The 24,336-nt window shown below is 37.9% G+C and overlaps 1 protein-coding gene across 2 annotated transcripts in view; it reads left to right on the top strand.

Annotated features, from left to right (window-relative positions):
* Window positions 1–24,336, top strand: part of PEX7 (peroxisomal biogenesis factor 7) — a 44,127-nt gene extending 19,791 nt beyond the window's left edge. For both annotated transcript variants that reach the window (XM_032683710.1, XM_032683711.1), the window contains 3 exons: window positions 3,697–3,752; window positions 10,980–11,079; window positions 21,639–24,336. In XM_032683710.1, the coding sequence (XP_032539601.1) occupies window positions 3,697–3,752; window positions 10,980–11,079; window positions 21,639–21,707 (225 nt within the window). In that variant the 3' untranslated portion in view covers window positions 21,708–24,336. The remainder of the gene's footprint in view (window positions 1–3,696; window positions 3,753–10,979; window positions 11,080–21,638) is intronic.

The following is a 24,336-nucleotide window of genomic DNA, read 5'->3' as shown; positions in this document are numbered from 1 at the left end:
TACCATGAAAGGCTACAGGTGACTATATTGGATCTGTGTTCTACTAGATCACCCACCAACAGGAATTTGTTCTGATGCACAATGGCTTTTTTTAATATTATATGAAAATATGTATCCAAATATCTTTTTAGGTAAACTCAAAAACTATACCTATGTTTCCGTGTAAGATACTGAAGCCAGCTAAGAATGTGAGAGTCAAATGCACCAATATCAAAGTCTCATGAAAAGGGGGATAATACCTGATTCTTTTAAAGCCTTTCTGGAACAGGTATTAACATTTTCTAGGAAGTCTGAACTGGAACTTATCCTGAGTCAGTATTTTGCTTCACATGGCCTTGAAATCTTTAATACCTTTCTAAAAACTTAGAAGTTACTGTGTTTAGTTTGTAATTTGTCAGAAAAGGATATGACACAGGTAGTCATTCTGTATCACAAATCCAGTTCGTGGTCAGACAACCTGAGAAGCTCCTGCCTCTCTTTATCCCGGCTACCACAACCTGCCATCCCAACTGGTGGTTGATGCTCAGTCTTTTTTTCTAATTTAATGCCTGCATGACCACGCTCTTATCTGGCTCTGTGAAAGGTTCTTCATAGCAGAAGAACAGTTAGCAGTGCTGTTTGAGTTTGTTTATTTCTTCTTGTTTTTTAAACAAGATAATTTTGCAACTCCAATTTCACAACCATTAAGACAAATGAATCAATACAGACTGTCATATTCTTACTCTCTGACAGTTAGTGGCATCTTTTAAAAACAACTCTGCCACTAAGGGATTCACAGCACATTGTCTTCATGATAAAATGGAGAAATTGAATGCAGAATTGTTATTCACCCTAACCTGTGATAATAGAACTAAAGGACACAATGAAACTTTGGAAATGTGTTTACAAACACATGGGAGTACTTCTCTTACACATCAGGCAGTAGACTTGTTGAATTAGCTCTCTGCACAAGAGGCTGCATAGGCAGGCAGTGTCATCAGGTTCATGGATAGCAGCTAGTTGATAAATAGATACTGGAAGAGCTAGACAGGGATAGCACCTCGAATTTTTCTGCTTTCTTTCATCCTGGGCTGCATTAGGAAGAGTACTGCCAGCAGGTTGGGGGGAAGTGATCCTTCCCTGCTACTCACCACACGAGTGAGACTATGTATGGAGTGCTGGGTCTAGTTTTGGGATTCCCAGTAAAAGGGAGAGTGACATAGACATGCTGGAGTAAATTCAGCAAAGGGCCGTAAAGAAGATTAAGAGACTGAAACCTCTGTCCTACCAGGAAAAGCTGAGAGAGCTGAGATTTTTTTAGTGTGAAGAAGGCAAGGCTTAGGAGAATCTTACCACTGTATATGAATGATTGGGGGAAATAGAGAAGACAAAGCCTGACTGTTCCCAGTGGTATTTGGTGACAGGACCAGAGGTAACTGGTATAAACTAAAATACTGAAAATGCCATGTAAACATTGAGCACTGGGCTCAAAGATTGTCAACCTCACGAGGTAGGGGATCTTATATATTCTTATGCTGTCTTATTCCATTTTATGGCCCATCATGCACCTTGTTTTCTTAAAATGACTTGAAATTGTTATTAAAAGTTGGTCACCAGTAGATCTTTCATTGCACCAGCCTCTGAGATCTAAGCCACCAAGTGGTTTTAAGGCAATCGTGGAGAGGCTGAACATGCATCCATGTGCAGCAGAGAGGTATGTGAGAGTACATGACTTCTGTTCCATCTTAGGAGGCTTTCATTGCTTCCATTTCAAGGTAGACATGGTCCTTGTGGACATAACATATGAGAATGTGGGCCAGCACTTAGAGGTGGTGCAGAGAGACACCTGGATACTGCCTAAATAGAGGCAGCTCTCCCTACTGATATCCCTTCCCCTACATTATGCTGACACTAGCAATTATAAAGCTGTGCAGCAGGCTGGCTCATCTGATGGCTCTGACTGAAAATCCTGTCCCTAAAAGTGACTAGGTTCTGTCTGCATCACAAAGCTGTCTCAATATATTGCTCAACCACACAAATTGCAAGCCTTGACACAAAGGAGGAGGGCAGGAGCACACAGCCCGAAGTGGAAAGGAAAATGGAAGCCACGAGTCTTGGCAGCAGTGAACTCTTAAATTAAATTAAACCAACCATGAAATCAAACTCTTCAGTTGTCTGTCTTTTGTGTTCTGTTCACTTGTTCAGGGGTTTTCAGATCTGAGGCTGGCAAGGAAATGTACCCAACATGATACTGTTGGGATTCCTGCAGATTTCTTGTGGTCTTTCAGTGCAGTACAGGGCCTTATCTGGACACTGACATCATTTGGAGCCCTTTTCAGGAGGCATTGATATGGGTGCATTTGACTCTCACATCTTAACTGGCTTCAGTATCTTACACTGACACCTAGTTATGGTTTTTTGAGTTTACCTAAAAAGATATTTGGATAAATGGAACAGAATTTTAAAATACTATCTTCTCTTGTAGCAGAAAGACATTATGCATATTCTTTCAACTTATGCGTGTAGTGCTCTGCTACGTATTTTGCATCTTAGATAAGCTTCTAGGGTACTTAAGGTTAATGACAAAGCTTTGACAAGATGTTTTTGCTTCATCTGAAACTATGCGGACAAAGAGGCAAAGGGGGTTTATGAAAAGTGTACCATTGGTTTTTGTTGCCCATCACACTTCTTCCCCTTTATTATTCGTTTTTGTTAGATACAGAAGAAAAAGATGTTTTGTTTTGATTTTTTTTTCCTTCAGAAAAATGGAGGTTAAAGTTCAATCATACGCATCCCTCAGTTCTGCTACAGTAAAGGGAATTTCAGCAGAGTTCAGCAGCCATTAACATACACTGCTTTCTTGGCAACTTGGGCAGTTGTGGCAATAGCCCAGACTTAACTTTTGACTTTGTAGTTGCTATGAATAATATTAGAAGTCTTGCAGGTAGACTTACCTATGATCCATGATGTGGGGGACGTGCATTTCAAACTCAAGTTATGTCAGTGGCTCCTGCATTTCCTGTTGAGAAATACAGACCTTAAAATAGTTGGAAACTGAGAGTTAGTAAAAAGCTGGAGCTGAAGTGAAAAATTTTTGCATAACTGCGTCCTTATTGCTACTGTTCTTAGACCAGTGTGTAGGAGTCTGTCAAAGGGTGTGTCCTGTAGAAGAGAGGGAAATCATGAAGTGACGTTACACTGCCTTCAGTTTTTCCACTCATCTCCAATTTTCCCATTTCTATAACAATTTCAAAATTTTAGGATATAGAATTGATGACAATAATCTATCTTATGTTCTCTGCAGTAGGGCACAGGATTTTGTCTCTCTGAAAATAATTAACTGGTCACATAGCTGTTTTGAAACTTGATTTATATAATGAGATGATGCTCAGCCAAAAGCAGAATTTAGTAACTGTTTATATGACTGTTCTAGAACTTCTTAAATTTACGGCAGGGTTGTTTGGCATGGCTGTAATGAAATAAAACAAACCAGGATCCCACAGAGCATTCCTTGTGATTATTAATTCTACGATTCTATGGTTTCTTGTCATTAGAAGCATGGTAGAGAAGTTTGTTGATGTAGTCTGTTTTGTTGCAGCATGATGTGATACCTACCAAGACCATTTATATAGTTGAACTTTGATAACTTTCTACTTATAGTAAGTCTGTATATATTCACAATGGTTTTACTTTAAAAGTTGATTTGTTTTCTTGCAGTTTTCACCATTCCATGCAACTTTATTGGCCTCTTGCTCCTATGATTTTACTGTAAGGTACAGTACTTTATTTTTAATTGGATAAAAATAGAAAGATAATCTATTTTAATGTGGCTTGCGATAGAAAACAGTTCTAGAGAGGACATACTGAAGTGCAGTTAATGTTGCCATCAGATGTTTCATAAACTATGTTGAAAATGCACTGGAACTTCTGCAAGTTCCCCTGGCTGCCCAGTATTTCTGATACTGCTGAGAATGTTAAAGCTGATTAAAAGATGTAAAGAAGTGTAATATGATAGTGGGATTTCTGTAAGATACACACTGTTATAAGTCAATAAACTGTGAAGTACGTTCCTGAACATCTCAGTCACATTCTTTGATCTATATTTTAATTTTCTAACATGGACTGAATGTATATTTCTAACATGGACTCCCATTTAGAAATGGGAGAAGCCCTCTTGCCTCCAAAAATGACTGCAAAGTTATCCCACTTGTCCAAATCATAGCAATTGATGTCACTTCTGGTTGTGTTCTGAATGGTCTGACACCAGACATAGAAAGGTTCTATTTCCAAAGGGAAAACTTGCTAAATCTCAGTGCTTGTACGTTTCTAAATCATAAATCTTTACAGTCTTGTGCCATATATAAAGTTACATCATGAAGTTAGCCTTGTAAGCATTGTAGGAATTCTGTTTATTTTCGAAAGTTCTACTGGAAGAGCTGGAACACTCTGTTTTCTTTGAAGCTCCCAGCTCCCAGAATGCAGCTAACAGAAGCATGCAGGGGTGCAAAGGGGCTCTGCTATAGATGATGAGGTACTGCTGGACATTGTACAGTGACAATGGTGACATTTCACAGGGACATAGTTACTGGAGCAGCTGTCCTTGGCAACCACAGTAACACTAAAGAGGATGTTGCCTTCTAGGTCTTGGCTGCGGGGAATGCCTGATGCCACTTCCTGAGGCTGAGGGTGATGCTGGTGTCACCTGTAAAAGATGTATTCTCTTTGAGGTACTGAGGGGAAGGAGTTGCAGGAGGAGATGAGCAGTCTGTACACCATCAAGGATCGTGAATGCAAGATTGACAGGTCTTTACAGATATCCCTGGGAGGTGAGAGTCCAAATCCCACAGTCCAAAGAAGGAGGAGAGACAGTTAGAGACTACGTTTCCAGCAGTAGAGAATAAGGGTAAAGATTCTCTTGATGGGAAAAGCTGGAAATCTGAGACATCTGGCAACACACATTGGAGCTAGAGAACAGATTTAGTGCCCTGGAAGTGGATGAGCAACACCAAGCTCAGTCAGGGAAGGTGTCAGAATCAGCTGAGCCTGAATCAAGTGTCTGCACCAAAAGAAAAATGTGCATTATCACTGGAGACTGCTTCTTGTTGCATTCCCTCTCTAGGTATCTGTCTGGTAACACACTTTGCTATCTTGGATGGTTTTGTTGCCTCCCTTGGGTTGAGGTCCAGGAGGCTGTGGAGAAACTGCTAAGGTTTGTTCAGATTCAGAACGCTTCCTTTTCTCACTTATGGTTCTTACGTTACTGAAAGAGGTGATTACGAATATATCAAGTGTGGCTACATGGCACTGAGATCTCAGGTGGTGTTTTCCTTGATCCTGACAGTGAAGGAGAAAGGTTCAGAGAGGAAAAGACATCTGCATCAAGTCAACACTTGGCTGAATACCTGGTGTCACGAGCAGGGCTTAGTCTTTTACAGCCACAAAGTCCTTTTTAAGCGATGGGGCACTGTGAGGCAGGCACAAGATTCGTCTGATAATGTAGGGTAGGAACATCTTTGCCAACAGGCTTGGTAACTTACTGAGGAGTGTTTTAAATGACACTCAGGGCAGTGTGACTCAGGGCAGGTATCAGGGCAGAGTGACTATAATCTGAAGAGAATGAAAGCATGAGGATCAGAGAGGATTTTGTGTTTTGTATTTTGTGACCTGTGAAAGTGACCTGACGCCTGAGTAAAGTGAAGTAGAGAAATGGGGAATTAGAAGTCCATGTGTGGCAGCAGAGGTATGGCTTCTTGGGGATTATAAAGAGATGGTGGAACCACTCACAAGACTGGAGTGCTGCAATGAATAAAGACTCCTCAAGAAAGAGAGTCAAGGAAGGCAAGGTGGTGATAATGGCAAATCTGTCTGTTTCCCAGTCCAGTTACTCCCTTAAATTTTCGGTCCCTACATGGGCTTGTTCCTTTCAAAAATTATGCCTTTTTGTTGTAGATTAGAACTGGATGGTGAGATTATATAATACGCCTATCCCCCACAGGCATGCCATTTTTTCAGTAAAGGACTTAAGAGCTTGAGAACATTTCTTTGTGTTAATTGTTATTATTTTGCTTACTGTAATAAGGTAGTCCCTTACCAGTGATACCCACTGGCGTGTAGTTGCTGCTAGGGGCCTGACAGTGTAAGTACTGTGATGTACATATGCATATAACTTTCTAGACCGCTGTACCCCACATTCTGTCTTATATAAAGTACTTAATTTTGTTTGTGTTTCAAATGCATTTCTCATAGACTAGTGGTCTGTGGAAGATTATTTATGCGATCTTACTTAACATGCTTTACTGATGCTCTGCCAGCTGGTTTGCAGTGTATTGTTTCTCAAAAGACTTCTAGGACTAAGATGAAAAGTGGTTATTGATTTCTTCCAGTGGCCTTGTCTGAGCAATAAGACAAATAATCAGCATGCTGATGCATTGAAGTGACTTGATGGTGTTGCCATGCTCTTCCTGTTTTTGACAGCAACTGTATATCCTTCAGGTTTGGCTCTAATGCAATTTATGTGGTACTGAAACCTAGTGCAATTTAGCTCTGACATTTTCATATATTTCTCTGTCAGTAAAGACAGAGAGCTCCTAGCTCACATAACAGTGTGTCTGTAAATGCAGAGCTTGGGGACCTCTTCACAAAATTCACTCTAGGCATTATTTTTCTGTCCAAATAATTACTTGTTGTGAGTAGGGACAGAAGACAGGGTTGAAGAGATGAAATAAAGATTTTTAACAGTTTTCTAAAACTATTAGTTGTTGGGTTTGGTATAAGTGAACAAACAACAGAGAAGGCCAGGTGAAAGTCTTTGGAAAAAGGTGTCACTAGCGAACTAGTCTGCATAATGGAGGAAACTTGTTACCATAAGACTTTGGGAACATCTCTTTTAAAGAATGTATTGTACCTCTATCACATATCCTGTACTGTCATTTACAGAAAAGAATGTAGCTTACTGTAAGAAGTAGAGTTTACTTAGGAATGTTCAGAGTTTAACTGGATGCACCATACACTCTACATGCACATACACGCCCACATCCTGCCATGTATGCACATGCATATACACCACACACGTGTAGGTGTGTGGAGATGAGTATATGCACACATATAAATACATTTAAATTTAAGAATAAAAATCCTTGATAAATATATAAAAGACAGAAGAGAAGTAGGGATTTCAGTACATGGCATTAATTGTGGATCTTGTTGAACCTACTGAAGGGCTGTGACTTTTTAGTTCCATTTGATAGCAATTCATAGAACAGCATGGTGTGGCAGTCCTTTAGAAACAGATTCATTTCAGTGTTCTTTAATAGCAGTTTAGTTATGTGATTGCTCATTTATATTCTTTAATGTTTCTGTTTGAAGTTCAGAATTATCTGCAAGCATTAACTTACAGTAGATAACTGGATATAGCATAGCCTACTATGGAAGCTGTATAATATTAAATGTTACTGAAGCTTTACAGTTTGACCAGACAGCAGCACATCTTAGATCAGATTACCAAACTACCGTGTAAGAGGCAGGGGTTTTGTTTGTTTCAGGTAGAACAGCTAGTTTGGCACATCATCACAGGTGGATATCTAAAAGCAAAAAATAGTAGCTTGAAAGCAAAGTTAACAGTGCTTAGCTTTATCCTTTGCAAACAGTATAATGATTGCATCTGTGCACTGTAGTCAAGCTACTGAAAAGAAACCTAGTTCACATGCCAACTTCATACTGGGAGCTAAGAAAAAGTTTTTACGTACTTGGGTATAATGGTTTGAATTTAACCCCTCTCCAGTAAATGCTTTGTTGAGACGATTTTTTTCTGTGCAATTTTGGAAGAGTTCAGAAAAAATGTAGGTCAATTAAAGAGCAGATTTAACACAAACGAATCATTAAAATGCCAGGAAATGCACAAAGTATTGTAACATTTCCAGGACTTCTTTAGGTCTGCATGCATATTCTTAAACATTATCAAAATTCAGTTTGGAAGAACATCAGTGTCATCTTTTACTGGAATAACTGTTTTGTGTTTTTGGACTCTTCACTATGAAAAAGAAATCTTGGTGCATTAGGCACAGACAGTGCTCACCAAAATCTACACAGAAGATCTGATAAATTATAGAGCTTCATTAAGCTGGTATCAGGCCAGATCTTGAATTGTATTTACAGAAACTTGCCCCTAAGGCAAAAAGGCAGCTTTTGTTAAAAATTGTACTATACTGGACATCATCTCTGCAACACACTTTAAGGTAAACCACTGTCTCCAGCTCTTCATCACCACGTACAAGTTCAGTAACTTTGATCACAAATCTTATGGAATAAGGCTGCTCATAAAAAACCCTGGTTTTCACTTCAGTTAACTATCTTTATTATCCTTGTAGTAAGATATAATCCAAAGTATTGCCTTAAGGAAGGTAGGAGATGTAGCATTAATTCACCACCTGTCTAATCTGCTAGCTTCTCATCATGCAGCAACATGCATCGTACTGCCTAGTACAGACGCTGGAACCTGAAATGATACTTACTGCCTTTTTTCTCAGCTACTGGTGAAGAGGCAGGGGCAGGAGGTGAGGGTAGAGTGGGGAGGAGGACAAGGTAGGAAATATGTAGGAGAAACAATGTTTGGGTTCTAAAAGTGTTTTGGTAGGGGAGCGCAGGTCTTCATGATTCTGCAACAGGTGGTACGAAGTACAAAATCCAGGCTTTTTCTCTTCATGTAATGCCTTGCTTAGAATAAGCAGTCCACTTGGAATATACGTGCAGCTTATTAACTGCATGTGAAGTACAAGTAAAATAAATAAAAAAACTAAAAAAATGAGGGAAAAGGTATACTTCTAACAATTCCAGTGTAAAAACGTTTTAAGAAACTGCACTCATACAGGTTTTGGGGTATCTTCAGTCAGTGCAGATGTGACTGAAGTTGTGACTTCTAGTTATAACGTACATGATATGGGTAAAAATAGCAGTTCTGTCTAAGTGACACACCTGTACAGGCTGTACAGACCTGTAATGGACCCTAAAATCTTATGTGGTTGTCTGGCCCACTTTTTAAGTTCATGCTGCTAATGGTGTAGACACAATTCAAGTAATGTAAGCACTCGCAAAGCTTGTGCTGTGAATGTCTGTACAGCCATACTGCTGGGGTAAACAGTGTCTTAGGAAACTTGCAGTGCTGTTTCAGTCTTCAGAATGTGATGGAGGTTCACTGTGAATATAATATTGTTGTCACCATGCTGGTTTTGGAAGCTGTGCTACAGACAGTGTTTCTCACTTTGGACTGCAAAGTTGTTATGAGAGCCATCATTAATTTGTCATCAATGGTTCTCAGTCCTGACACTGAACATTTTTTTGAGCTTTAGCTAGTAATTATTCTTATATTAAAAAAATCAAAGCTCCCAGTCAGTCTGTTGTACTTGAACTGAATTGCAGTACTCTTAAACTCTAAACTGCTTCTGCCTTTTACAACAAGACTTTATAGAACAAACACCATGTTGTCCTACTATTTTTAAAATCGATCAGAAAGTCTTTTCTAAGTTTTTATTCATGTAGCTCTGAAGTTAACTCCTTTAATCTTAGTTTTCAGTTATAAGCATCTGTCTTTCAAGAGTTAGTAGAGAGCTAGTGTGGTAAGGACGGCTACTACTATTACTTAGAAACAACAAGACTTGTTTCCTTATCTTCTTAGGAACAAATGTGTGAGGATGAAAATGCTGAGGTGGTCTTTTGCTCCTCTCTCCTGCAAAATAAGTTGTTTATCTTAGATCTCAGGTACTAGGAAAAGATTAAGAGGGTTGTTGCTATGACAAAGCCATTGTGCTGACACCAGTCTCCTTGTTTATGAAGGAAATAACATCTACATATTAAACAAACTGACCCTTCCGGCTCCAGTGTTTGCTATTTTACCTAAATCGCTTTGAACTTACAGTTCTTTCAGTGTACTTAGTCTGATAATCAGCTGTTCTTGTTCAGTATTTTCGCTTTCCCCAATAAGAGCAAGGCAAAGAGACCTCCGTAATTGTTACAGAAGTAGTAAAGCATATAACTGACCCCCGTGTGAAAATGTGAACTGCAGAAAATTCGATTACAGCTGCCAGCCCACAAAATATGCTGTGCTGTGCAGCCTATGGACTTTTCAAAACAGTATATACAACACAAGGAAGAGGAACTAATCTTTGATTTGTGCCATCATATGGGGTATTGTCAGTGTTTTATTATCTGAAAGTTCTATTCTGAATCCTTTTCTTTAACGACTGAGGTGTCTTTTACCTATACGTTGTCCCATCCACTCTTACATCTCTCTTATCCTTGCTGTTAATTGCATTCATGGACATTGTGTCTAATGGAACAGTAGCTGGGAGAAGTAGAACACCTCAGATGTCTATTTTCTAAGTATTTTTTATCAACCAAGGCTTGAAACAAAAATTGCTTTTTAAAATATGAACTAGTGGAATTAACTGTGTAATGCAGCTGATCTCTGTAGTACAAATTTGTTATTAAATTACAATATTAAATTCTGTTTTACGGGAACACAATGTGAATGACTGAGATCTCTAAGTGAATGTGTCATTTTCATTTAAATAAAGACCCTATAGTTAATGATACCAAAAACTGAGGAAAAAATAATAAATTGTGCTAACATCTTTCATGGATAAAATTCCCCATCCCTAAGAAATATAACGAGTATTTTAGCCTAAATTTTTTTACTCTGCTTTAATAGTGTCCCAAAGACTGCTCCTCAGTGCCAACTTTGATCTCAGTTTCTGCAACAGGAGACAAAGATGGCTTTGCCCAGTGGGCTTTAATTTATGCAAATCAGCAGATGGCTTTGGAGGAATATGATTTGTTATGTTTCCTAAGTGGATGAGTTTGCTTTTTTAAATATCCTGGCAACAACAGATTTGTCAATATCTTGCATTATATTTTTGAAATGGCCTTTCAATTACTTTAATTGTGGTTTGTTTGATTTTTTTCTTTCCTCTCTCTCTTTCCCTTTTCCTCTTTTATTTTCTCTGTAGATTCTGGGACTTTTCCAAGCCTAATCCTTTGCTGGAAACAGTTGAGCATCATACTGAATTTACATGTGGACTGGATTTAAGTCTTCACAACCGTGGTCAGGTAAGAGCTGGATGAATTCACTTTTTGCCTATTATAGCCACAATGGTCATGGCTGGACTGCAGGACTCATATCCTGAATAAGTCACCAGATTGCAGAAAGCTTCTGGAAGTGAGTCTGGCTGATTGCTTATTAAATAAACATAATTTCAGGTCCATTTTTATTTATAAAGCAGTTACTTGCATTGGGTAGGAAAGGAGGGCAGGACAGACAAAACAGCAAAATCAGATAACTGAAAGCCATGGTGAGCTCAGGGAAAATGAAGTAGTTTTGTTTCAGAAGGAAGAGTAATAGAGAAGAGCCCAGAATGCAAAGTTGAGATACAGAGCTGTCTTCCATCTATTTAGATTGTCAGGTTAAACATCGGTAGTGTCGCACATGATGCCTAGACCTGGTTTGTCATACTGTTTGGAGGACTGTAAGAGGCTTAATATGGGGTTGAAATTCTAAAATTCTAACCTCCTCAGCTATTAACGTGAATGAGTGGAACCCCTTATCAGTGGCACTTATTTATGTAGTGGTTCTGATAGGATTCTGCTCTCCTTCTGTTGCTACAGTAATTTCTATTTTGTAAGCAGAGGATTTTTTTTTTGTAGTATGAACTGGGTTTTTTGGACAAGAAACTCAGAAAACCTGAAGTTAATTATTTGCTTTAAAATGAGAAAGCCTTTAGTTTTCACTAGAAAGTACTGTAACTGAGTTAACAGTAACTAATGCATTATTTAATGTGCCACAGATATTACTTACATCTAGATTCCTCTTAAATTCAGAGTGAAATGAATTTTTTATCCCAGATAAAAATCTGCATTTGCAGATGCATAACATCAACATTCAAATTCTGTTTGGACAAAGCAAATAAAACCATTGTAATTTCTGCTGATAAAAGGACACGGGAGAAGGGTAAAAGTTTGGCAAAATACTTAGCTTAATGCACGTGGAACCATTCTAGCCAAATGATAGCTTGATGGGTTTTCTGCCTGGTTGGTTGTTCCTTTAATTCTGTTGCTTCAATGATGCTGCAGTAACTGTTCAGGAGGCCAAGCTGTGAACCACATAGGGGAATTTGTGAGGCTGAAAAAAAACATCTCAATGTTCAGGTTATTTTTTTATTAATGCAGGGCAAGAATGCTTAAAGGCCACTTGCTGGGAATTAAAACTTCATCCCAAGTGACAGCATAGATATGATTCTACCTGAATTGGGTCCAGAGGGAGCAGCAAGCATAGCTTATTACACTTAGGACCTCACAGTGCTACAGCTCTGCATGTGCTGAGCCCATTTCAGCTTTCTATGAAGTTGGTGTGGGGTTTGCATTGGATCTGAATGAGGCAAGAAGATTTTCTTTCCATTTTGTATTGAGGATGTGATTGCATCTTGACTGTAAGCCCACGGCTTCGTGGTAGGTAATGAATTGAAAGAAAACTGGTGCACATGTACTAGTATGTTGAAAAAAAAGGAAAATGATGGTGTGCATACCTCTCAACATTAGGGCATTTGTGCATTCAGGTATCCTTTTTTCCATGCAGAAAATTCTGCAAGTCCAGTGTTGGACTTAATGCACAGAATCTGTAAATCTGGGGTACTTATCTGTATTTACTGCATGCCAGTGTGCGTTCCAGACAGAAGTTTGGCATTTGCAACAGCTTTAATATTCCTCTGGTTTTTTCTGTTGAGTTCATTTAATCTATTGTGAGGGTTGGATATCACAGCAATGCAAAATCTAAATGTTTTGGTTTTTAAAAGAAGTTTAAAAACCTGTGAGAGAATTAAACTCTCACTAAGTTAAAGAATGAACACAAGGGAAACTTAACCCTCATTTTTAAAGGAAGACCAATGAGACATCACCTTGAGTACTCTGTTCAGCTCTAGGGCTTGCAGCAAAAATAGGACATGGACCTGTTGGAATGAGTCCAGAAGAAGGCCATGAAGATGATGAAGGGGCTGAAGCACCTCTCCTGTGAAGACAGGCTGAGAGGGTTGGGGTTCTTCAGCCTGGAGAAGAGAAGGCTCTGGGGAGACCTTATAGAACCTTCCAGTACTTAAAGGAGTCCTCCAAGAGAGCTGGAGAGAGACTTTTTACAAGGGCATGTAGTTATAGGAAAAGATATAATGCCTTCAAACTGAAAGATGGTGAGGTAGGTATAAGGAAGAAATTATTTACTGTGAGGATGGTGAGACACTGGAATAGGTTGCCCAAAGAAGTTGTGGATGGAAGTGCTCAAGGCCAGGCTGGATGAGACTTTGAGTGACCTGGTCTTGTGGAGGGTGTCTCTGCCAATGTCAGGGGGGTTGGAACTAGATGATCTTTAAGGTCCTCTCCAGCCCAGAGCATTCTGTGATTCTGTGAATGCTTACTGAATAGTTGCTTCCAGTATGAGCACATGCAGCCTTTCCCTGGCTTCTGCATCAATGCAACAAAGATAATTTGCTTTAATTTTATGCTGCTGTTCCCAATACGTAGGCTGCCTTCACGTCTGCTCTTTATCAATCTGATAATGAGCTCTATTGTTTATTTTATTCATACATTTGCATGATTTGTGATTTTTCATGTATGCTTTATAAGGAGTTACGACTTGAGATTTGAACTGCTTCTCTCCTCCGGGGAGAAGGAGCATCCAGGGAGAATGCAGGGTATTTTATTTGTAATGGACAAGCTATTCATTTATACTCAAATTAAGTATCATTCTGGTAATTTACCTTTGTTTTCATTCTTAATGATATTTTTGTTGTCTAGACAGATTGTTTTATTTGGCTTTGCCCAATGAACTTCAGCATTTTTTGAAGTATCTTTTGCATGTCGAGGGAAAAACTATCTGCAGTATTGGAAAAATGTTCAAAATAGATATTATGATTAAGTAGCTAACATAGGAATTATGAGACATTCCTGTGGAACTGATTGAGTTTTGAACAGAACTCTCAGACAGAGAAGGTACATGCAGGCAGGCTGGTTCTTGCACAGTATCTGCTAAGGGAGGCAACATGTGGAGAGAGATCTAGTCATAAGGAATGAGTTGTGAAAGGACCCATTAGTATTAGCTGGATGAAACAGAAAACTCCTTTGGCCTAAATTAAAGATTCTAGTATCTGTTTTGGAGTGTGTGCCTCTATGTAAAGTGAGTGTTTTTTGAAAGCTTTGCATTTTAAAGATCAGTTGTTGTTTGGTTTAGTTCCCCCCCCCCCCATGTTAGTGTCAGGTTCATAGCAATTTGAGACAACAAACAAACTTTCAGATGCATAGAAAGATGTGTACTTCACAGTGCAAAGCATTAACAGAAATGATCCTCATGATATTCAGGGTATTTCTCTGTTAAACTGCAAGTGCTGATGTGAGAGCTTGCCAGGCAGGTTGTCTAGGAGAAAATACTCCCAGCTCCCCCTTTCAGCCAAAGTAGCTTTGGCACACACAAGAACAGTGACAAGACCCTAAGCACCAAAAATCTTTTAAATTTGTAATGGTGTGTAGCATTAAGAACGGAACAAATCTCTTCACCTTGTCAGCCACATTAAGAGTATGCAGTTTTTTAAACCAGATAAGTTCTTTCCGAAGTTTGAGGATAAGGGAAACAATTAAAGTTTGCTTCTTTCTATACACGCTAGATATGCATAGGAAGTATGTAGGGATTATAAAACTGGTAATCAGCTATGTACTGTTCCTCGCTTGGGGCTGTTATAGTGGAATTGTACTCTGTAGCTCACTGGATTTCTTATTTCTCTCCTGATACTTACTTTCCCTGTATGTGATCTCTGAATGTTCTGATGAATTAAAATGTAATACTCCTTTAAGCCTGTCTCTTACTGGGATTTTACTGTGTTTACATTTGTGCTTACATGCTGTAGCTAACTTCTTTCGGTATTGTTTGTGCAGCTTTATTTAAAAGCAACCTTTTTCTTATGCTGTAGGTTAATGTGATATGGCAGTCATGAATTAATTTTAAATGTCTTTAGGCAATCCATTAATGACACAGATAAAAAGTGCAGATCCTGTGAACAGTCACTTCTTGTCTTGATTCTGAAATTATTTCAATAAGTATATGAAGAATAAAAAATACATATATACCACAAATTTCTTTAAATCATGGACAGAAAAAATACCCAGCCATTTCTGTTGTAATTCTAAAGCTGTATTTTGCTTTACACAAACATGAGAGATGCAGAAGCTCTGAATTTTGTCTGAAAACCTTTTTCAGCTACACCTCACATCTGTTCTGAACTCTGTAAAGCAGCCAATGGAAAGTACAAATTAGTGCTTTCCATTGAGTCAGGCTTTCTGTCTTCTGCTGAGAATAGGATTAAATATCTAATGGGAACAGGAGAGGAATCTTTCCATTTCTCTATATTTTTATGTTGCACACAATGACATTCCTAAGTTGCAAGGATATGTGATTTTTAACAGACGTGATGGCAAGTGGTGTAGTGGCTCAGAACAGTTGATATGTGAAAAGCACGTTAGACATCTGTGACATGCCAAATCAGAACAAGACTTCATGACATACAATACTGAGCTAGCTCCCTTAGGAAATTAAAAATGTTCTGCACCAAATGAGGGTAAGCCAAATGTCGGTTCTGTAGTTCAAAATCATCTTGTTACCTGAATGCATGTTGAAGTCTGGGTTTTAGAATAACTTATGTACAGCACAAATAGCGATCAATTTGCTTTTACTGTGAATGTGTGTGTTTGGATCATAATTACACTACAAATAGACAGCTGTCTGTCTAAATAGCTATTTCTGTCAACATAGGTTGGGAGGAAACTTGTTTTCTCTAGTCCTCTGTCTGGCTGCACCTCCTTATTTTTCCAGTTCTTCTTCCCTCCACCTGGTGGGGTTGGGGTGAGCGAGCAGCTGTGTGGTACTTAGTTGCCGGCTGGGGTTAAACCATGATGCCCAATCCATAATACCACATATTATGTATGATACATTGATAATACCAGTGGAGGACCCATGACTCTTCTGCTCTGTGTTACACTGTCCTTGTGATTCAGCTGTCCTGAACCTCCAGCTTCTCCCTAAAGCTGCAGGGTATCACCAGCACATGGTGCCAAACCACAGTCTGCTCCTTCCTTCCTGGCTAAGAGGTAGTTAGAACTGAGCAAGAGGTGCCTGCTTTGTAGCATCAGTCTGTTGATCCCATGAAACGTTTCTGTACTGATGGTATTATGCATCACCACAATTTTAAAAGCTGTAATTTCTTACTAGTTGGAGGGACGTCGTAGCCAAAATGTATATACTTGAGCTGCATGCCCTGAAGGTAACTTGATATGTGGTTCTAAATTCGTCCAGCTTTATGGAGAAATTTTTGATCATCTGTCAGGTTTCGGTGTATAGGTTTGTTCTGCTACTTGTTTTCTTTGTGCACCTTTTGCAGTGTGCTGCATTAGTTGTGCCAACACACGAAGCAGGGGAATGGACAGGAGGAGCTGCTGAAGTTGGCTTAACGGGTATAGCCAAATATAAATGCAGAGGATGTCTTTAGTGAGGCTGTTTGGCTGTGTATTTTGCTGTTCATTTAAATTAATTGTTCACCCTCAGCAGGCCCAGAAATATTGATTGTTCCATACAAAAGTGGAGTTATATCTTGTGGAAATGTGCAGAAAAACAGACTTTCTCTGCTTTTTTCTTTCGATCACTTGTTCTTATCTTTTACACTTAATTGTCAAGGAACTGATAGCTTCCATCCAGCTGTTGTGGCTGTCCCACTGCTATAATAACACTATCTGTACTTCATTTTAGTCTCTCCTCATGGTCCTTCCCCAAGATGCTACTAAAGTTATGTAGTTAGTGATTCTTTGAGATAAAAAGAACCTACTTAATTTCAGAATGGATTTTTTCATGAAAATACTAGATTTCACCAGCTGCAAATGTTAAACCAATTTGAACATCTTCCAGAGTTGGAGAGACTAAAAGAAGGTGACATTTCTTGCTGGTGCCTATAGTGTGTATTTCCCAAACTGTTAAAATTGAAAGTTTCACTGTGTAAGTCAAAGCCAGCCACTCATGAGTAATGATCACTTTTTGCCATTAGCAGCTAAAGTCTCTTCCTAAGGTGTTTGGAAAGGTTGCTGTCAGGCATCACAATTCTGTAATGCAATTTATCCATGCAAGTGTATGGAGAGAAAAATGCACTTTGATTCTGAAGTACTGGGAAGAGTGGGAGGCAGTATTTTCTTTCTCCTTAAGAAATAAATGGATTTCTTATGCAGTGTTTGGGACATCTGTTTCTGATAACTCTAGTTGGAACCTAGATCTTTATAAGAAGTTCTCTTCCAGGGTTTGTTTTATTCTGTCTGTATTGGAAATAATAATTAAATTAGGGTGTGTTTATTCAGAAGTAAATTAAAAAATACTGGTGTTACTGCACATTAAAAATTAAAAGTTATAATTTGCAAACTCACATCACTTTCACTCTTGTTTAAAGGTTAACATCATATGCAGTTCACTCTGGCAAGTGTCAACCAAACAGGCCACAGCAGTGGTTCAGATTTTCTAGAACAAAATAGGTATTGAATGAATTTAGTGGATCGTGCATGATCCATTATGCACTTGACCAATCAGTTTTAATGCTCACCTGTAAAAGTAATTTGATGAGTAGCAAACCTAATAGCTTGTTTTATCTCCCCTTAATCTCCATCCCACTCGCTTAGAGGATGCTCAGGATCCCTCAAAAATACATAATAATGATATAAATAGACCGTTAAATTCTGTTTGAGAAGACACAGAACATGAGAAACTAAAAGAGGAAGGGAAACATAACATTAATGGAAGTCAAGAACTGAATAAGTTTTCTATTGTCTTTTCTACAGAATAAAAAAAAAAGACAGGTCTTAGTTTTATTTGAAAATAGGATGGGGAAGAGCTGATAAATGGATCACTCTCAGGCACATTTACGTATTATTGTACGATTTATTATGAGCACTCTGAAAGCCGCATTAGTTCTGGAAATATTAATCTAGAGAGAGCTGTACTTTGTTCTGATTAAACCTCTTTGTTCTTGTTCTGATAAAGGTGTAACTGAACTCTTAAGTTTTTAGTTGTTATTTTGAATGTATTTAATCTTGGTTAGGGCATGGAGATTTAGTATGCCTTCAAATACTTAAAAAAAAGTTAGTAGCTAACTTCGGAGTTTTCTCTTATTCTCTTGCTTCTGAGCAGTAAAGAGGCAGAATGTTATGCAGGTAACTGCACTAGACTGAATGGATTGCCCTGGGATGCTGGAAAAGGTCTAAGTCTATTGCAAGGCAAGATGATTGCAATGAATAGAAAACAGAGAGCCTGTCGAGGGATTAAATCAGTTAGTGAATGGAAATGGCTCTGATATATGAATGGATGTCCGTATTAGATCAGTTGGTGGAAAACATTGTTATACTCTGGGACAAGGATAAACACTTCAATAAAATATAGAATAGCTGTTTTAGTTGGGTTAAACTATGATTTTCTAGTCAAGCAATCATCTTCCTGTGATGACTGCAGGTTTTCATTTGTGTGCTTGCTTTTTGGCTTTACTTGAAGAGAAATACAGTGGTCCTCATCTCTACTGGCAGACAAATTGACACGATATTTACTCTGCAGTAATAACCGTACAGTACCTTTAGTGTATATGCTAGTACTGCAAATTTGCTACTAAAATAAAAGCATTAAAGATGAGTAATAAAAGTCATTTTGTTAGGCTGCCTTTGTCACAAATAGCTTTAGTTACAATGAAAATTACCAGGTTTAGAATGCTTTTTCTATTTGCATTATTTCTTGATGTAGTTTACCAGTCAGTGTAACATAAAATATTCTTGTTTTACAGTTAAACTCTAGTTATTTTCCTTTTCCCTGTAATTTATGGTAGTTGAAAGTTGCTATAGTAGAATTACATTCAATAGATTGATACAAGACCATAAATGATAATGAAAATTGCATGGCATACAAAACATGCCATGCAAAATAGTCAATAATACAAGAATATGACAGTTTATAGAGTTCTTTGCAACTGAAATAAACTGTCCTCTGCTAGCATGTCAGTTTGGAAAAAAAAAATCCTGCACCTTCTAAAAACTGAAGTCAGTGAGATTTGATTGAATCTCAGAGTAAAATTTGTCCCTAAGGCAGCAAACATTTTTACAGAAAGACAAACCTCCATGCCTTTATGCTCCTAACGCAGAGGACTTCTATCAGGTAGGCAAATAAAATGTGAGTCCAATTTCAGTTTTCCTTTATCCTTCATCCTGCCGCAGGAAGGTTTTCTTCACCTGTTAGTAACATTACCTCATTGATCAAAATATAAACTCTAGGAAATTGCAGCTTTTTGTATGTCATGTTTATTTACTGTAGTGTGCTGGATCAGCCCTCGTCCCAATGAAATTTCTATCCCTATTTTAATATTTAGTTTATTAAAAAAAAAAAGGCTAAAGTGCTTTAAAGTATGTATTAAAAATGTTCACGTCTCATTAGATTGACATTTGCAAATACTTTTAAACCACTTATATTCCACATCCTACGTTCCCCTATTCTGGGGAAAGGCACACAACAGTCATAAGACCACTGTATAAGATATGTCATAAGACAAAATGAAGGAAGACATTTCATAAACTGATGCAGTAGCTGCATGAACAGGGACTTCTCTTTATCTCAGGATTCATCTTAGTTGTTCGTATTTGAGGCAGTGATAATCTGTGGGATACTGCAAAGGGGCACGTAGCAGCTGTCCCTCAGTGAATGCTGGCTGCTACACTCTTAAGTTACAGTTGTCCCCGTTTTCTGACAGTCTTGGCTGTATTTTGAAGGAAGTCTGGAGAAATGGAAATGCTATTACATTTTGTAATGCTGTTCCATGCTGTAGTGTCCCAGTTTTCCATAGGTACCTGTTTGCTGTTCTTTGCATGTGTATTTTCATCAAGGTTTCTGATATCAGTGTTTCATTACAGGCTTCCTGCTGCACAGGAGAACTTGATTCACTGTTATTTGCTGTAGCTTTTATTTTCCTTTTGTTGCGTGGCTGTTTTCACCTTTCATGTTTTCACCTTTCACCATCAAGTCAATGAGTTGGGCAGCTTACCACAAGTGATCCTTTTCAAACTCCCTTTTAGTATCCCTTGTTTATTTTTAGTGCTGCTAGATTAAAAGGTTCTGTAACTATATTTGTTCAGAGGCTGTTTCAGGGATACTAATTACTTTGATAACAGGTGGGAATTCCCATGGGATTTTTCCAAATGTTATTTCTGTTTCTTGTTTCTTTATGAAAGTAAAAAGTATTGCCTATAGAAATACAGACATTGATCTATAGCTATGGAGAATAGTAAAAAACCTGAAGTTTATGTGATTGCCAGTTTCTATACAGCATTTAGTGGAGAACACAAATTTTCTTTTTGATGTTATTTGGGAGACTGCAATGCAGCAGAACATTATGCTACAGAAAGCTCTATTATGTCATATGAATAGACAGACACGTTGTCAAGAGTTTTTTTGACCCATTTAAATGTATGTGGAAAGTACTTCAAATAACTAAGTAGAACCAGCTAAGGAAGCAGTAGAAATGAATAATAGTGCAGTATAGTAAACATAAAATGGGCTAATTATAGTCTGAAATCATATTGTAGATGGATTTCCAAATTTTTAGTGTGCAGCTGTTCATTCTGGCTCTAGAAGAGAACAGGAATTGCAGTCTACAACAGAAGGAAGCTTGTTGTGCAGAGGATCCAATACTGTATCTTTTGTGATCCCAACTGGAAATGACATTGTAAAGATAATGCAGTATGGATTCAGCCAGATTTACTGGAGTATATTTGTGGACCTCATCAACTTTTTCTCTTTAGCTCTTCTCTTTCTTCTTCTCTTTGCCTTAGTTCTTGTCTCCCCCAATATTTTGTGAATATATATTATAGGTCATCTTTTTGAGTAATTGCCAGTGTGGTTAACCCTTTCACTTTGTTACAGACTCTAAAGTGAGGCCCCCAAATCTCAATGCTCAGCAAATAGACATTTCTCATCTCAACAAAAGACAGTACAGTGATCTCATAGCTTATCAAGTGTGAGACTGAAATTCTGGCTTAATTCTTCAGGAAACTTCCTGTATGAATTTGTTGAACTTCTTTGTTTCTCCATTCCTCAACAGTCCATTAGGAAAATGTCTGTAATAAATTTCTGTACCTGTAAGTGTAAGAATGTTGTTCAGATCTGCTCATGAACTGTTTAGATATCATGGTAAAAGTATCCTGAGACTCTGTAAAAAGAAGAAATATGACAAGGTCTGGACTTTTGTGTGTCCTTCCTTAATTTAATTCTCAGGTACGTTCTTTAGCCTATTTGGAATAATCAGTTCAAACCCAAAGATTTCCTTGCTTTCGTCATGAGGAGTATGAAAAAGAGGAAGTTGTTAATTTTCATGCACCTTTGTAAAGTTAAGACAAAGTTTTAAAAAAACAAAACCAAACCTATTTCATTATTATATAATTTTGAAGCATTGTAAATCAGAGTACTGACTGGTATTAACTCCACAATATGCATTAAATTCTTCTAAGTTCCCTCTGTTTTTTGTAAAAATGACACTTATGAAGGATCTAAATAGAATTTGTTTGCTTTGTAGGTGGTGGATTGTGCTTGGGACGAACTGGTCAAGATCTATACTCCATCATGTCTGGCAGTTCCTGTTTAGAGGAAAAGCGATGATCTCACACACCAGGAACCTTTCTCTCTTTCAGACTTGTGCTAAAGTGTCAACTGTATCACTAATCTTAATGTCTCTTTTTAAGTAAAACTGCTTGAATGGAGTGTTGTGCACTTAAACATGTGGAGATTTTAGGGCTTGGTTTACTGTACGGGTAGTACTTGAACTAGCAAAATGTTCAACAGCCACTGAATGGCTGAAGAGTGGCCATAGCAGATATGAGTGGTGTCTTTAGGGTCAAATCACCAATGCAGTTTTGTGATCTGTCTGGCTAATGATGAGAGCAGAGGCCTGAATCTTCTTGTTCATTATAAAGAATAAAAGTAACTGGCAGTGTATTTTGATAATGTCACTGTAGAAAAGAAAAGAAAGGGGAAAAAAAAAGAAAAGAAAATAAAGGCTTTTTCACTGTAAAGTTTGTATCACTCAGATGCATTTATGTTTTGCTGTGACTCATGTTGCATTATTTTCTTTTGCAATATGATGAATACTCTTGATCGACAGTAAATGTCGTAGTTTATAGCCAACTGATTCATTTGACCTTTCTGATTGCTGCTTCAAAAAGATAATAAAGATTATTTTCATATATTTTTTCTGTTAGATCTTCTTGAGTAAAACGCTTGATGAAGTTATGTAGAAAGATACTCTGATAATAGAGAAAATGCTTAGGAAAAAAATGAAATATATACAAAACTAATTGGATGACAGTCCTCAAGATTTAGAGATAGGGCAGCCATCTCTTCTATTAGACTTGTCTTTTATTTTCATTTAGGAAGTTTTTCCAAGAAGTAGAAGAGGAATGTGACCATATATTCAGTGTTTCTGGACTGCTGACAGCCCAGCCAAAGGGAGAGCTGATGTCCAGACCAACTGAACCTATATATATATATATATATATGCAGGTTAACCACATGACATAAACATAGCAGATCCAGCATGGCCAAACTATTACACATATTATAATATACCCAACATGGTATAGGTACGTTGAATACTTTGCATTCCCGTTTTGAGTCCTCAGCCCACATGATGGTATTTTCATCTAAGTTTTCTCAGGCAAATAGAGATATTCAGTTGTTACACTTCCCCAGTCACCTTTGAATAGTCTTTTAGGATCCAACTGTGGTAGTACTGCAGTGCTCACTGGTATATGTTAGGCTTCTCTCCTGGTTTACTGCTAACCTTTTTTTTTTTTTACTTTCTTAAAGCCGTCTCCCTTCCGCTGTTAACCCAGGTCAACTATCGTTACCATCAAAAGACTCTTTGCAGGTCAGGTCTTTGCAGATCTTTGGTCAGGTTTTCATAGTCTGCTGTTAATGAATGCTGTACACTTCTGGGTTGCACCACTCATAGATCAAGCAATAGCAGACGCTTCCAGATCTGCTGGATGCTTTGAAGCAATGAAAGGAAGAATTCAGCTGAGCTAAGACCTGAAGTTGCAGGGAAAGAATGATTCTTCTATCTTGGGGAAGGAGCTGGGGAACTAGCAGGTATCCACAGGGAGACATTCATATATTGATTTGATGTATAGGACAGGACAGGAAGAAACTGTCTTCTACAACAGATAATTTGGATCCCAATAGGATCTTGTATTTTTCTGAGTCAGTGCAAACTGCCCCCAAAATACCATCTTTTTGAGCTAAATTAATAACAAAAAGTTGATTTTCTTTTTTTTTTTGTAATATTGTGCTGCACCAAATCCCCAACATTTACTGTACTTTAATTCTTTGTGCTGAGGAATAATGCAGCAATAAAGCTGTACTGCATGCAGCTTTCAGCAGTACCATGGGCTATAAAATCTAATTTCAGGCATTAAAATTGATTATTTCAACTTCAATAGTTACTCCACTCTTCTGTTTTATCTCACTTTTCTGCTTTGACTTCAGCTTGCTTGTCAAACTGGAACATTTTGGTGGTGGGCGTGTATTTTATATGCATGTTCTGGGGGGACAGAGGGAGTGGGATATTCCAGAATGCTGCCATAGCATAGTTGGAAGGGAAAATTTAGAAAACCTAGTGCAGGGGAAAAAATAATGGAATTCTGAACATACACACTTAGCACATGGATTAAACCTTTCCTCAACTGCCTTCTCTCCCCTCATGTCTAGTTAGCTTCAGTGCTGAGGGTTGCTGCTTCCAGATTTAATTCTCTTGAAAGATGAGCACGTCCAGAAGATGCACACAGTAAATAAAAACTGTGGCCTTTAGTCTTCCTGTGTGGTCTTTGAATGGAGAGAATGCGCTGTAACATTTCTGCACTGTAACAGAAAAAAACCAATCTGGCAATAGTTGTTGCTGATTCTTAATTCTCAGGGAATATTTGCTATAGTTGTTTTAAAGAAATAATTTTTATTTTATGTCCAAAATATTAGCTTCCAATCTTGTTTTTGTTTTGTTTTTTTTTGTTTTTTTTGTCTACTGAAACATTGTTTAATGACAACAATCTAAAAGATGTAACGTGTTCTACTTTTAAACTTGCTCCTGTGGAAGATTTTGTTTTATTGGAGTCTGTGGGTTTCTCTTTGGTTCAAGAAATATACTGATTAATCAAGTTCTTAAAGAGTGGATTAAAGAGTGGATTTATTGTTCTATAATGCTATTAAATTAATTGCACACA

The sequence above is a fragment of the Chiroxiphia lanceolata genome, chromosome 3 (assembly GCF_009829145.1).
Source record: "Chiroxiphia lanceolata isolate bChiLan1 chromosome 3, bChiLan1.pri, whole genome shotgun sequence".
Lineage (NCBI taxonomy): Eukaryota > Metazoa > Chordata > Aves > Passeriformes > Pipridae > Chiroxiphia > Chiroxiphia lanceolata.
The sequence above is the reverse complement of the archived record's forward strand: the minus strand, read 5'-3'. Positions and strand labels throughout refer to the sequence as shown.